The 15,915-nt window shown below is 48.5% G+C and overlaps 1 protein-coding gene across 1 annotated transcript in view; it reads left to right on the forward strand.

Moving 5' to 3' along the window:
• The window catches only part of Padi2 (peptidyl arginine deiminase, type II), a 42,026-nt gene extending 33,123 nt beyond the window's left edge, over nt 1–8,903 (forward strand). Inside the window, exons 12-16 of the mRNA XM_005409821.2 lie at nt 1,431–1,578; nt 2,138–2,231; nt 4,240–4,325; nt 5,994–6,122; nt 6,763–8,903. Coding sequence (XP_005409878.1) covers nt 1,431–1,578; nt 2,138–2,231; nt 4,240–4,325; nt 5,994–6,122; nt 6,763–6,996 — 691 coding nt within the window. The 3' untranslated portion in view covers nt 6,997–8,903. The remainder of the gene's footprint in view (nt 1–1,430; nt 1,579–2,137; nt 2,232–4,239; nt 4,326–5,993; nt 6,123–6,762) is intronic.
• Nucleotides 8,904–15,915: the final 7,012 nt, after the last annotated feature.

Consider the following 15,915-nt stretch of genomic DNA (forward strand, 5'->3'; position numbering starts at 1 on the left):
ACCTGGGTGCTGGTGCATGGAATGAGTCCCTGGGAGAATCACTTCCTGCCATGACTGTCCGTTATTATAGATGCTCTTAGGGGGAAAAAAAAACCAAGTTAGCCTTTACAGCTTAGTATAAATTAGTATTTAATACATACCCAAAGAAATAAGTGTCTTCCTCAAATGGGAGAGTGTAGAAGATTATAAACCCATGGGGAAGAGATAACAGACTCTAGGAAAGGGAGACACACAGACATGAGTGGGAGCACATCCATGAATCCTCTGATCTTTCCATATATGAAAGAAACAATAAGAAATGGCCCAGCCCCAGAAGCATGAGTCCCTGGCTCTTTGACCTGTCCACAGCGCCCCAACTCCCTGCCTGATTAACCCACCAGCAAATAAAAGGCAGATTCTGCCTAGGTCAAGACAGTCGCTGGGGAGATAATGTGTACTTGGGTTCTCACTGTACAAAAGGGCTGCCAGGAACCTGCATGTATGCAGTCATCCAGGCTCTGGGAGCCAAGTTCTCCTAAAGGGAGGCGGGTGACCATTTTCCCATCCTCTTTCTCTTCTCCCTCCACTCAATGGTCACTCATCCATTCCGTTCAACAACTATCTCCTGAGTACCAGCCAAGTGCCAAGCCCTCCCCCAGCCTTCAAGGAGACAGTGGGGGTCAGAGCTATGCAGGTTGGCCCTAAGGAAAGAGAGGAGCATAGAGAGAGAACAGCAGGGAGCTGGGGGTCCCAAAGAGGAAGTTCAGAAGGCATGCTGGAGACAAAGACTTCTTGGAGAGAGACTGTGCCGGGCTGCCCTGGGCTCTGGGGACAGAGCAGTGAGTAGGACACAAAGCCCCAGCCCGGGGGCTCTCACTGGGTAAGGGGTGTGGAGAATGGACAGGCTGCAGAACAGCTGGGTTCTGATGAGAGTAAGGAAGACAAAGCGAGGCACGTGGCAAAGGCCCTGCACGGGGGACTTCGGCCGTCGTGGGTCTGAGGCGGTGACTTCAGGGTTGAGCCACGGAGGCCGCAGAGGAGAGAAAAAGCCTTCCGAACAGCGGGCACAGCAAGGGCAACAGTGACGAGCTTGGCAGGGGGCTGGAGCACACAGAACCAGGACGAAGGGAGGCAGCTGAGGCAGCAGGGCCAGGCAGGAGCCAGGTCATAGGGCAGGACTGTTGGCAGCCAAAGGAGCTAGGGCTGAAGCCTAAGGAAAATGGGGAGATTGAAGGCCTCGTGGAGTCTAGCGGTCAGGAAGGCTCCCTGGAGGAGGTGTCTCTTGAGCCAATTAAAATGAATTGAAGTTACTGTGGCTCTTTGGTAATAGGCCAGGGCAGATCTGGAAGCCCGTGCAGGCTGATCCCGTGCTGGCCCAGGCTGCAGGCTCTCTGTGGCAGGCAGGGTGGGTGACCCTCTGAAGAGCCACTCCTTCCCCATCCTCACCCCAGGTCTGGCGGGCGGCGGATGACCAAGGTGGTACGCGACTTCCTGGAAGCCCAGCAGGTGCAGGCGCCTGTGGTGGAGCTCTACTCGGACTGGCTGACCGTGGGTCACGTGGATGAGTTCATGACCTTCGTCCCCATCCCAGGCACAAAGGTGAGCTTGTCCCCAGGACTGGAGTGAACAGGAGAGCAGAGAGCCCACGGCTGCCAGCCTCTGCCGGCAGCAGGCAGGATCTAGAGGAAATAGTAGCACAGAGGAAGAAGGAAGTAGGCTGAAACTGGTTTGCATGTTGCGGCTATCAAAGTTTTTCATTCTTTTTTCATACTGAGTCTTTATAATCTGGTAAATATCTTATTCTTCTAGCTCAACTCTACTCGGAGTAGGCATAGTTAAATTTGGTCATCACGTGGTGCCAGTGGCTGCCATATTGGCCATAATGCTCTGGAGAGAGATGGGTTGGGGTCTGCAGCTTCATTTTCTGGAAAGGAGTGGCTGCCACCCCAAACCCGAGAAATCCTGTGCAAATGGCCTGCCTCGCAGCATCTCGAGGAAGCTCTTCCACTCTGTCCAAGGCCACCTTTGACTCTGAGCTTTGACTGTCGAGATGGCAAAAGGGTGAGAAATAGTCCTTGGACACAGACAGGACAGGGACCCTTCCTGCTTCCTGGCTGCCTTCCCCGCTGTCAGGGTGCTGCATGCCTGTCTCTTGCAGGAATTCCGGTTGCTCATGGCCAGCACCTCGGCCTGCTACAAGCTCTTCCGAGAGAAGCAAAGGGAAGGCCACGGCGAAGCCATCATGTTCAAAGGTGAGTGGCCCAGGGCCTCGGCAGGAAGTCTCTAAGATAAGCTCAGCAGCACGGGACAGGTGAGCACCCAGCCGTGCTGCCCCTAATGTCTGGCCCACTGTAGGGTTTACAAGGCCACCCCAGCGGGAGCAGCCCAGGCCTCTGTGTCCCTTGCTGTAGCCAAGTGGCTCACTGGTCTACCCCCTCCTCCTACTGTCACCAACAACACCAAGGGTTTTCTCAGGACCTAAATGTGCCGGGCCCGTGGGAGGGTTGGAGGCTCCAAAACCTGTGCACGGTCAGCACCCCGGAGCTCGTATTTCACAATAGGAGACGGACAGGAAAATAAACCAAACATGGTGTAGGGCCAGGAAGAAAAGCGGGCTATGGCAGCCATGCTGACAGTCAGGCATCATCACTGTCAGCCCCAGAATGAGAAATGATCCGGGTAATTTAGACATCTGCTTAACTGGGGCAAGTGTACTGGGCCAAGGCGTGCACGTAAATTAATCATGGAAAAGGAGCAAAGTGATCAGGCAGAGACCGCCAGCCAGGTTAGAGGCCGTGGCAATTCCTGCTGCTTTTCGGTTGCTGTTATCGTGCTGAAATTACATCGCCCTCCTGTCGTTTCGACGAGGACACAAACCGGGGACCAAAGCACACGTGTGGCGTTGAATAGCCGTCACCTCTGTTTATGTCCGTTAGACGGTTTTTTCTTCAGTTGCATTTTGCCACTTTTCAGGTGAGCATGCCCACTATATCTTCCACCTACACGCCTGTGTCCCCGAGGCCGGTCGCCGCTTACATCTCCACATCCACAGCCGGAGTTCCTGGCTGCTGTAGGCGTCTGGGACAGAGAGGAACAGACTATGACATTGTCCATCATGCCCCCACCCCTAAGGGAAATTTCTTCCTAGACGGGCAGGAAGCTTGACCTTTGGAAGCTTCCTTTCTCTGGTTTGTTTGTTTTGTTGTTGTTTTTTTTTTTGTTTTTTTTGCAGTACCGGGGATCAAACTCACGACCTTGCGCTTGCCAGGCAGGCGCTTATGCCACTGAGCTGTATCCCCAGCCCCATTCCTTTCTCTGTTAAACATAGCATAAAAGCTACCCATAGGATACAGGAACCATGATTATTACCTTTGTGCTAACAAGGGCGAGAAGCAGGGAGACAGCACAGACAAGGGTCTCACAGCCCCGTCTGTCTTCCTTTCTCCTTTTCTCTCCTGCGGTACTGGGGATCAAACTCAGGTCCTGGCACACATTAAGCGAAGGCACAGCCACTGAGCTATGACCCCTGCCCGGCCCTGATCTCTTGGCCACTGTCCAGCCTAGGAAGTGCAGGGGTCCAAGCAGGCTCCTCCTAGAGCAGGCAGAAGTACAGGAGAGGAGCGGCTCCGCCGTCAGCCTCCGGCGTGCCCACCAGCTCAGCCGTGAGCTGCTTGTGAGCGCCCGGACAAGTCACGTAACCACTGTGCGCCTCAGTTTCCTCACCTAGCGTAGAAATGTAGGGAGGACTAATGAGTCTGTCATTGTGGAGCCTTAGAAGAGCACCTGCCATATCCAGCCGCTCAGTGAGCCTTAGGTATCACTCATCAGCCAAAGCCACAAGGTGTCAGGCGGACCAGAGGCAGAGGCAGCCTCCTTTCCGGGGCAGGGCCTGAGCAAGGGGTGAGTCTGGACAATAGCAAAGGTGATGCGGCTTCTCTCGTACTCGCCCTGCTCAGCTGCTGTTCACGGGAGCAGGTTCCAGATGGGAGAACCAGGTGGCTGCTTATGCCACCCCCACCCGCTGCCCAGATTGAGGGCAAGGCGGCTGCCACCCTTTCTCCTTCCAGGAGACAGGGCCCACGCAGGAGAGAGGAGTGTACGCGGCCCTCCGCAGGAAGAGAGCGAGGGTTCCCTTCTTCCCGGGCCTCTGCCTGGCTTCACCCTCTTATCCGCCTCTGCCTCCAAGTCCTGCTGTCAGCTCAGACAGAGCCCTGGCCCCGGTGTCTCGGGTCTGACTGCCCTGACCTCTGACCCCCGCAGGCCTCGGGGGAATGAGCAGCAAGCGGATCACCATCAACAAGATCCTGTCCAGTGAGAGCCTCGTGAAGGAGAACCACTACTTCCAGGTGAGGGGCTGGAAAGAGCCAGGCTTACATCTACGTCATGTTCCGGGGCTTCTGTGGAGAACACACAGGCTTGGGGGCTCCTGGTCAGGGGCTCACGATCCAGAATGTGCCAGCACCCAGAGGGCCTTGACAAGCCCGCAAGCAGCCCCCTGCGGTAGTCCTGTGCTGAAGGTGAACATAAAGGGCGTTAAAGTCTCTTCTAGCAGGGCCGGGAGCTCCAGGAAGATAGGGGCACCAGCAGTGCCAAAGGCCCAAGACCTCTGCCAGGCTAGAGCACGTGTCATCTGGGGAAGACACACTCCTTCAGTACATGACAAACGCTTCAGACCGGCTTTCCAGAAAAATGCTTGTATAAGCACAAGTCCTGATCTCTGAGTGTTAGGAAATCAAATACTGAAGTTTTTGATTCATGTGTTGACCCCACTAGGAGTTCTTAAGTCTCAAGATTATATCCAGAAATAGAAACCAGTCATAATCTTTTTTTTTTTTTTTTTTTTTTTTGGTTTTTTTCCAGTACCGGGAATTGAACTCATGACCTTGCGCTTGCCAGGCAGGTGCTGTGCTGCTGAGCTAAATCCCCAGCCCCGAAACCAGTCATATTTATTTGACTTAAGCTTCTGTTTATTTGCATGCAAATATTTTAAAAATTAAGAAGCAGAAAACAAGTCAAATTGGTTTAAACAAAAAGATATGATTGACTCATACAAGTGGGAAGTCCAGCAGTGGTATGGATTTCAGGCACAGGTTGATCAGGGTTCCAGCTCCATTTCTTTGCACTTCTTGGTCTCTGCAGGTACCCTCATGGCTGCGAATAGTTCAGGGCCTGACATACACCCAGCATATCACAAGCAAAAAAGAGCCCTTTTATGCCCTGCAGCAATCAAACAAGAGCTAGCATTTCACTCTGATTTGACCCAACTTGAACCAATTACTCTAGCCGAGGGGTCTATACATTGATTTGCTTAATCCTGAGTTACTGCCCATCCCTAACTTGATCACTGGAGCAAAGAGGTAGAGGCAATCAGGGTACTGACTGGGCAGGGCAATGTTTGCGACACTGCAGGGAGAAGTGACGGATATAAGACCCAGTAAAGGTCACCAATCCCCTCACTATTAGAAAGCTGGGTTTATTATACGCATCCCTCACTGATTGTTTCCTGGGGTCAGGTAGATCTGAGGTCAAATCCTGGCCCCTGCTTTGGGAAGAAGGATCCCAGGCAGCTCACTATGACTCTGTTTGTGGTCTCCCATCTCTAAAAAAGGGGTGAGGCTGGTATCTCCCCCACAGGCTGAGGCTTAACTAAATACCTGTGTCCAGCGCTCAGGACAGAGCCAGATACATGTATGCATTTGCTGCTACAATCATTAACAAAGCCATCATCAGTGTCCTGGGATGGCCTCGGGCCAGTGAGGTCCTGGAGAGGATCACCTGGCACAGGGGCCGGCCCAGCAGAGATGCTCGGTGAGTGGCAGTTGCTGGTGTTGTTTCTGGGTTGTTGTCATCATTTCGGCCATCCCCAAGTCCTAAGACGGGGCACTAGGAGAGGTGACCAGGTGCCGGCTGAGAGCTGGGAGTCTCTCTGGAGTGCCAGGGCCCTTAGCCTGACACTGCAGCCAGGGTGGCAGTTGTGTGTCCCTTCCCTGATGCCCTGGTCTGCCCCCACCCAGCGCTGCCTGGACTGGAACCGCGACATCCTCAAAAAGGAGCTGGGGCTGACAGAGCAGGACATCATCGACCTGCCCGCTCTATTCAAGATGGACGAGGGCCGCCAGGCCAGGGCCTTCTTCCCAAACATGGTGAGACCCTCCGGCTCCCAGCCCTCATCCACTCCAAGTTGGGGGTGGTCAGATCTGGAAGGAGCCCCGGCCGAGGCTGCCCAATCAGGAACTCAGGCCCCAGTCCAGGCTGAGCGGCTGGGTGACATCACCCCAGTCGCCTGCCTTCTCTGAGTGCGGAGGTTCCCTCCTCAGAGTGACACGTTTGTCCCAGCTGTCCCCTCGGGGTACTGAGAAGGCTCTACCTTAACAAATAGGAAGCTGTTTGCAAAAGGTGAAAAAATAGGAGGACGATCAACACGCATGTACATGCACGTCTACATGTGTATATACAGATGCATACAGAATGCCCCCGTGCATGCATATCCACACACATATACATGTGTGCACAGATGCATGCATAGGTAGCCACATGTCCGTGCATGTGGTATGCTTATGCATGCTTTTACACACATATACATATGTACCAAGGCAGGTTGCCTGGTTTTTCCAGTCAGCCCTCCCATCTGTGGGTTGCTTAGCATGCTGTGTGCCTCAGTTTCCCCACACCATAAAGAGGTTTGTCCCAGTTTCTCCTTCATAGGATTGTAGCAAGGGCTGCAGGAGCTGAGAACAGGGCATGCGCACAGTAGTGCTTACAAAGCACCTGCTCCTACCCTAGGTGAACATGATTGTGCTGGATAAGGACCTGGGCATCCCCAAGCCCTTCGGGCCCCAGCTGGAGGAGGAGTGCTGCCTGGAGACGCACGTGCGCGGCCTGCTGGAGCCGCTGGGCTTCTGCTGCACCTTCATCGACGACATCTCCGCCTACCACAAGTTCCTGGGGGAGGTGCACTGCGGCACCAACGTCCGCAGGAAGCCCTTCCCCTTCAAGTGGTGGCACATGGTGCCCTGACCCGCAGGGCCCGTGCTTCCCTCCGCCCTTCAGTTCTCCAGGCCCTCCCCCTGCCTGAGCTGGACTGGGTGGCCCTGCTGGGAGACTTGCGGGGAGTGGAGTAGAATTTAGGGGAGCTGTGCCTTGCCCTCCCTGGGAAGGACCTGTGTCACCCCCAGTGAGCCTCAGCTGTGTCCCTCCTGAAAATAGCTAGGTGTGTGGCCAGCGTCTGCAGAGCCCTGACATGAGAAACAAAACCAAACTCAAAAAGTCGTGTATCCAAACCATTCCCCAAGGAGATCCGGAGAAGGGATCGCTGGTTCTTCCAACAGCCAGACCCTAAAGTTCAAGGTTGGTCCCATGGAAAGGGACCCTGGCTCCCCAGGCATACCTTGAACTGCACTGTCATTTCAAATTCACTGCCGCCTTGAATTGTCCATTCCTCACCCCCTCCCACCCCTCTGGACTTTCTCTCTGCAGTGTGGGCACCCTGGGCTAGCCCTCCCCACTCCCTGCGGGTCCAATAATCTAGTTTAGAACCTTCCCTGGAGACAGATCTCCTCAGAGCAGGCTTCTCCCCCACAGGCCAGGGGCTCTCTCCCCAGATCAGGACCCGTGTGCCTGAGTTCAGCTGCAGAGCTGCCCGTCCACTCTATCCATCTCCTCTTGCCTGGTCCTCGATTCTCCCGCAGCCCCTGACCTCCCTCCTCCAACACCCCAGTGGCCTCCCTTCCGGTTCTTGATCCCATCTCTCCAGGCAGCTAAACAAGGGCTTCTTCACCACCAGCCAGATTCGGAGCTTCCCCAGCCCCAGCGGCCACTTCCAGCCCCAAAGAGGTAATGATCATCCTGTTAAAATTCACTAGTCCGTTTGCCAGTGACCCTCTCCTTTGGACATAGCCACATGCATCCCCTGGCTCCTCCTGAAAAGAGTTAGCTTCCACTAAAGAAAAAAAGAAAGTTCCTTTAGGGCCAAGAGAATAAGTGAATTGTAATTACACTTTGCAGGCTCAAAAAGAAGCGTTGCATAACCAGTGAAACCAGTGTATTCTTGGGGGAACAGGATTTCATTCTGGATTATTTCATTCCCCATCCATGAAACGTTTGCAGCATGATTACTGAGCGACAGGATGTGTTGGGTCTGAGCGCAGTGGTCAGTAGCAAAGCAGGCCTGGAACCGGGCAGCCCCTACATGCAAATCATGTGGAGATGGCCAGCCTTTGCCCTGATAGTGAGGCCAGATTCAGAGACACCAGCTCTCTAGTTTCAGGAAATGCTCAGGGCACAAATCTTCCTGCGAGTCACTGTCACAATGAAACAGGTACACTTCCCATCCAGGTGGGCCAGGACCGCCTGTCAGACCAGACCCCCAGAGCCTCAGAAGCTGTTCTCCTCTCTGGGGACAGTGGTTCCTGCCTTACAGCGTGTCTTGTGTGTGCGTTTGTTTGCTTACTGTGGGTTTGTGGACTTCTTTTATTTTTATCTCTAGTCTATGTTAGGGGGAAGTGAGCACCTCCCACACGGAGCCAGTGTGCCTTTGCCAATATTCCTGATGCGCTCCCCGTCATGAGTTGGTCATTTTTGAGGTTGCTGGAGCCCCAGGACTCAGACAGCGCCCCCTCCCCTTGCTCTCAGTACCCCCGTGTGACCACCCTCAGGGTGGACGGACCCCGTGGACTCCCTGCTCTTCCCCGACCCTGTCTATAAATGTCAGCCTAGACCATGCTTCTGGGTTGCAAAACCCAGCCAAGTTCCTGTTTCGGTCTTGATTTTTAAATACTCTTTGCAAGCGGGCAGGGGGAACCACGAAGATGGCAAGAGCTGGGCAGTTTCCGACTTCTGGAAAAGAGGCCGTGATGGAGATCGAAAGGTGTTTGGGGAAGAGCCTGACTAAAAAGCAATCGAATAAACGGTCCAAGGGGAAGTCACATGGCTGTGGTGTGATGTTCTTTGTGGCTTCCTAGATAGGGCCTCAGGGCAGACCACATATGGGCCCTTTCTTGGGCCTGAAACTGTTCTGTTCTGGGCACAAGGTCAAGGTTCACAGCAAAGAATCTGGAATCCCCTACATACTCCGTGGCTGTGTGTTACAGGGCCACCACCCAAGATCCAGACTGATAGCCACAATAAAGTGACTATCCTTTCAGAGTGGGGTTTTCCAGAAGCCGAGCCTGAGATAAGCTCTGCAGTGATGTATTTTAGAAAGTGGCCGGGCGTGTTGGCACACGCCTGTAATCCCAGCACTGGGGAGGCTGAGGCAGGAGGATCGTTGAGAGTTCGAGACCAGCCTGGGCTACAAAGTGAGCTCAAGGCCAGCCTGAACTGCATAGCGAGACCCTGTCTCAAAAAAAAAAAAAAAAAAAAAAAGAAAGTGCTTCCAAGGGCCAAGGATATAGCTCAGTGGCACAGCGCCTACCTGGCAAGCACAAGGGCCTGACTTTGATTCCTGGTACTGAAAAAAAAAATAATTAACTTCTTCATTGTCAGATGTGGTGGTGCCCACCTGTAATCCCAGCACTCAGGAGGCTGAGGCAGGAGGATCCTTGCAAGTTCAAGACCAGCCTGGGCTACAAAGTGAGCTCAAGGCCAGCCTGAACTGCATAGCGAGACCCTATCTTAAAAAGACCAAAAAAAACAAAAAAAGTGCTTCCAGAAGAAAGCAGATAGTAATTAGGGGCGCAAGACAAAGAAAGGGGAGAAGCTAAAGAAGGGTGTGATTTCAGGTGACACCTTGGAGAGTTCTGGAGTGCAAATGGCCCCTGAGAGCTGTTCCATATGGAGACTGAGTCTGTGTCCCTCCCCCAGTCGTCCCTGGCTCTGGGGCCTTTGGCACTCTGGGTCAGGGGCACCAGTAGCTGTAGCTATGAGGAACAAAGCCACAGGAGCTGGAGATGGACTCACAGAACCAGAAAAGGATGTGGTGGGCACCACCAGTGTCTGCTGCTCTGGGTGACTCCATGTTGTTATAATGCAGAACGGTTACAGTCGGTATTTGGGATTTGACCCATGATACAAAGATCCGTACAACATAACCATACAATAGAGCGTGCACAAACTCCTGAGGCCCTAGCCTGGAGCTAACTTGGTTGGCTGCTGAGCCTTCTGAGCTCCTGGAATCACCCCAGGCCTTCTCCTCCTTCTCCCCAACTTGGGCTTCTGGATTAATGGGTTGGTTTAACTACTGTATTGTAGCCCTTGGAGCATTTCATCATCAAGTGCATAAGCATGGGTTATCACACTCACGTTTATTCTTTAGAATATTTTCATCGATGAATTATTAATTTTACGCGTTCTATAATTAAACAATGAGTACTTAAAGGGAAAATATCACAAAAATAAATTATTAAGTTTTTAATATCTATTGTTTATAAAAAAGCACAATTTTCAACATCGACTGGTTTTTGTTGTGCAAAGTCTAAGAAAGAACATCAGAAATAAATTCCCATATGAACTACAATGAAAATACCAATAGCGCTCAACAAAAAAAAAGTCAGCTTCAATTATCACACCTAAGGCAGTCTGCACACATGACAGCAGCACATTCTGTACATACCCATCACTTACACTGACAGCACATGTGTTTTGCTTTCCTGGCCTTTTTATGGGACATACTTGACATTTCAGTGGCCTTGCTGTTTTGTCAGGAGGTTCTTATTATATTATACAGTGTAGTTTACAGGGACAAAAACTATCAAAATAAATTGTTAAATTCTTAATATGTATTGTGCGATTAGAATAGACATCAATATTTTCACATCTTCTGTGTACTTGACTACAAAACCTAAAATATAACATCAGAAATAAATTCTTACATGAACTGCAATGAAAACACCAATAGAACTCTACCGTAAAAATAAGCTTTGCTTCAACTATTACACCCAGGGCAGTCTTGGTGTGACATGACAACTGCATGTTACATGTACACGTCTCACTTACACTGACAGCATGTGTGCTTCATTTTCCTTTCCTATGTGGCAGTCTTGTCATCTCTCTTCTCTTCCTGTTTTGTTTGGAGCTTCCTACTATACTGTACAACGTGCACTTCGCAGGGAAACAAGATGTCAAGAAAATAAAATCTCAAATATGTAATGAGTGCTTAGAATAGGCATCACCATTTTCACATTAGCTGTTGACTTACTTACAAAACCTAAAAGAAAACATCAAAAATAAAAAGCTGGGCCAGGGATATAGCTCAGTGGCATAAGAGCCTGCCTGGCAAGCACAAGGTCCTGAGTTCAATTCCCGGTACCAAAAAAATAAAAAATAAAAAGCTATGAGGGCCAGAGATATAGCTACAGCACCTGCCTGACAAGTGTGAGGTCATGCGTTCAATTCCCAGTAACTCAAAAAAATTAAAATAAAAGGTTATGTGAGCTACAATGTAAACACAAACGAAAGTCTACCAAAGAAATAAGCTTTGCTTCAAGTATCACACCCAAATTCATGTTCCATACACAAATACTGCTTACATTGATAGCACATATGTTTGTCATCCTGTACTTTCTTGTATGGCACAGTTGACATCTTTCTGGTTTTCCTGTTGTTGTAGTAGGTCTTTGGGATGCTGTGCCTGCCTGTTCACCTGTCAGCTCACCAGTGTGCTCCACAATTTTTTTTTTTGCGTAGTTCCCTGGGCAGAAACGTTTTGGTTTTTCCTCTGCTGTCAATGATCTTTTATGAGCTCCAGTCCCAATCCTCTAAGAAAATTTCTCTGTGATATTTTGCGCTTGTTATTTTCTCTGTAAACTATCAAACTATTTATGCCATGCATATTTAGGCTCAAGTAAAACACAGCTATTGCCCAGTGTTTTGTGTTTCAGGTGACATCGTAGTTGCTGCATAACTCATCAAAACATCTATTCCGCTTTTGGTTTTGTTGTTGAAAGTTTTCATCTTAGGCTTCCGTTTTGTTGAGGTTTCCCTATCGATATTTCCAACATGGTGAAATGCTGACATCAGCAGTATCAATTTGTTTTTCTTTGCCTTATATGAGGCCAATGCTATAACTTTCTGAAATCCAAACATTGTACTACACAATCTTCTGTTTTGAAATCACAACATTTCATCGGAATTTCTGCCTTATTCCTATGTACAGTTCCTGCTGGTCAATTTGTGCTCCATTAACAAATGTAACATCTATTGGAAACCAGTAAACCAACTGTCAAATGTCACATTCCTATTTGTTTTGGAAATGGCATCAACAAGTCTGTTCACAACACCATTCAGTTTATTACTGTATGAATAAGAACCTGATGGCTGAGTTGTAGGACAAATGTCTAAACTGAAAGTGTAGTGGTGGCACACACCTGTAATCCCAGCCCTTGGGAGGCTGAGGCAGGAGCATCATTGCGAGTTTGAGACCAGCCTGGGCTACAAAGTGAGCTCAAGGCCAGCCTGAACTGCACAGTGAGACCTTGTCCCTAAAAGACCAAACAAAACAAAAGGAAACAAAAAATGAAAGCATAAGAAGTCTTCACATCTACAAGGGCATAAATTCTTATGCCATATTTTGACCCATCACTTTTCTATAAGTCTTTTACATTCCCGCAATCACCATAAGAAATCCATGCAGCAGACCTATGAATGCTTTCAGTTCAGCTAATGAAGTGTCATAATAAATACATTTTTAACATAGCTATTGGCACATACAGAACATTTTACTTGCATTTCAGCCTTTGCATATTTCACAGCATCTTGTAACATTTTGGGTTTTTTTGCTTTTGTTTTTGTTTTTGTTTTTTTCTGGTACCGGGAATCAAACTCACAACCTTGCGCTTGCCAGGCAAGCACTGTGCCATTGAGCTAAATCCCCAGCCCCTCTTGTAGCATTTTGTTAGCCACAATTTTCAACATTAATTGGCAGTGCTGGCAGTCTGTCCAATACCTTTCATCCCTGCCAAGAGCTTCACTATATTTTCAGACCTAGTTCTAACCCTGGATTATTCCATTTGGTTGTGTGGCCATTTCACAGCATTTCTACTAGTCAAATATGTACTCACATTACTATTTTCTTCATCATCTGAATCAAGGAGGTCTGCATTCCCTATGTCTGTATCAGTCGATTCTTGCTCCATTTTACTGTCACAGAGACTTTGGCCCACATGGCCAACATCAAAGTAATCATCATCATTATCATCATCATCATCAATCATCCACCCACACCACTATTCTGTTCTGTTCTGTCCTACAATTCAGCCATCAGGGTCTGTTCTGTTCTGTAATGAAAGCATATATTTTACCATAATGGATCATCTTCATCATCTATGCATGAGCAATCTGATGATTCACTTTTGACCTCCTCCAAATCTAGTTTTTCATGTGCCATTGTACTGAATTGGGCTACTTCTACTGGAAAAATCAAAAGAAAACTTTTTTTTAAACAAACCCTGGAGTAGTGTGGGTCTACTGGGCCCTCTGTGATGCTCTGGTAAACATATGCAAAAGCAGCTGGCTGGAGCATAAAAGTGGATCCAAATCCCATTTTACCACTTTTGCACACTTCTTGCTGTTCATCATACCAAGTAGGTAAGCACAGATTGCTTCCTGTATCCCTCAAGGAAAGGTTTTGAGATGCACAGCTGGCTACTATAATGCTGAAGTACAAATTTACAGTAGAAAAGTGAGGGACAGGTCTTTTGGACCCAGCCTTATGCCCCAAGGGTACTAAGAGCCACTGCAACATGAAAATCACTGGGTTTTTTTTATTCCAAGGCTTAATACATGGGTCCAGCCTTTTGGGATCACTGCCTCTTTCCTTTTAAAAAAATTAACATATAATAGTACTGTATATTTATGGAGTACAGAGTGATAGATATGTACAATGTGTTATGATCAAATCAAAGTAATTAGTATTCACATCTCTCTTTTTTTGTTGTTTTTTGTTTTGTTTTGTTTTTTTGGGTACCAGGAATCAAACTCACGACCTTGCACTTGCCAGGCAGGCGCTGTGCCGCTGAGCTAAATCCCCAGCCCCAGCGTTCACATCTCTTTAAACACTTCCTGGGCTGGAGATATAACTCAGCGGCACAAGCACCTGCCTGGCAAGATTCCCGGTACAAAAAAAAAAAGCCAGGCATGGTGGCTCATGCCTGTAATCCCAGCACTCAGAAGGCTGAGGCAGAAGGATCGTTGTGAGTTCAAGACCAGCCTAGGCTACAAAGTGAGCTCAAGGCCAGTCTGAACTGCATAGTAAGACCCTGTCTCAAAAAAGACAGAAAAAAAATTAAATAAACACATTATTTCTGTGTTGGAAGTTTTCAAACTCCTCTCTCCTAGTTCTTCATAAAACATATGTGAATGTTTTAAACTGGATGTGGTAGCACATGCCTATAATCCCAGCTACTTGAAAGGCTGAGGCAGGAGTACCACAAGTTCAAGGCCAGGTTGAGCAACTTAGCAAAACTGTCTCAAAAAAAAAAATTTTTTTAATTAAAAGGACTGGCCAGGTATGGTGGCACACGCCTGTAATCCCAGAATTCGGGAGGCTGAGGCAGGAGGACTGCTGCAAGTTCAAGGCCAGCCTGGGCTACAAAGTGAGTTTAAAGCCAGCCTGAACTGCACAGCAAGACCTGTCTCAAAAAGATAATAAATAAATAAATAAATATCAAGAAATTTAAAAAATAAAAATTAGAAGAACTGGAGGATGTAGCTCAATGGTAGAATACTTCCTTAGCATGCACGAGGCCCTGAGTTCAGTAGTCGCCCTAGTGTGCTGTAGCTCACTAGAATTCATTCTTCTTCTGTAACTGGATTTTAATATCTATTATCCAACTTTTGTCTATCCCTGTCTTCCCTTTTATACTACAGCGAGGCCAATCCTTAATAGGTTTTCCTCTGCAACCCCTCAGAGGATCTAGCGTGTTGAACCAGTTCATCCTGGCAATATTTTCACATCTTCACTGCTCTTTCCCTCCCACCCATCCATGATTGCAGAGGTCACTCTGCGACTTAAAGGATAAGACCGGGTGCCAGGCATGTGCCTATAATCCTATCTAATTTTCTTTAACCCAATAAAATCAAGTTATTATCATTTCAACGTATAATCTAAGCATTGAATTGTTAAAATCTCCCCTCCAGCATGTCTTTGAAAACTCATGTGTATATTTCTCCTCAGAGTAGCCACATTTTAAGTGCTCAGTAATCACAAATAGCAGCTATGGAGTCAGCTCCCTTAAATCCCCAGAGTCTAGCTAATCTGACTACAATGGTTAATAAATGTTTATTATAATACTGAAAATAGAAATATAAAATAGATATCAACCCTCACTTGCCCTGATGAGCAGACCCTTATCCTTCCAGGAAGTTCTCTTGCTTATACCATGCTATACCAGCCCCAGCCTCTCCCCCAGCAAGGGAAAATGTCTTTGGCCAGGTCGCTTCTGACACCTATCAAGAGGAAACCCCCATTTCCCTGCGGAAAGGGGAAACATAACCCCTCTCCTCTGCCCTCTCTCCCTTTACTTGTCCCAAGGGTATAATTTGATTTTGTATTTTGATGCCAAGTAAGAGGAGTTGAGATCCCAGGTCTCAGCTTCTTCATTCTAGATGGATCTAAGCCTTACCCTGGCACAGCCAAAAGCCTATGAAAGTGAGGTCACTCTGCCCTAAACAAAAAAACAAACAGTGCTGAGGACCAGTTTGATGTGGTACAGAGCAGGCAATAATTAATATTAATAAACTGACACAAAAATAATTTGAGAATGTGTCCTAGGCCTATATGACTTGTGGTGAGATCCCTGGCTGGCTTAAGGACAGATTAATCTTTAAGCCAAAGGCCAGAGCTGAGGCTAGCAAACAGTCTATGAAATTCTGGTGCCTCAAAGCAAGAAAATACAGCAGCGGGGACTTGATTCGTGCGAATTTCTTCTAGCTCAGTAGTCACAGCTAGCAGACAGTCAGGTTACTAGTTAACCCCAATCTGTTCCTCTGTGCTTTTCCAAA

This window comes from Chinchilla lanigera, unplaced genomic scaffold (assembly GCF_000276665.1).
Source record: "Chinchilla lanigera isolate Chin_1 unplaced genomic scaffold, ChiLan1.0 scaffold00126, whole genome shotgun sequence".
NCBI classification, from domain to species: domain Eukaryota; kingdom Metazoa; phylum Chordata; class Mammalia; order Rodentia; family Chinchillidae; genus Chinchilla; species Chinchilla lanigera.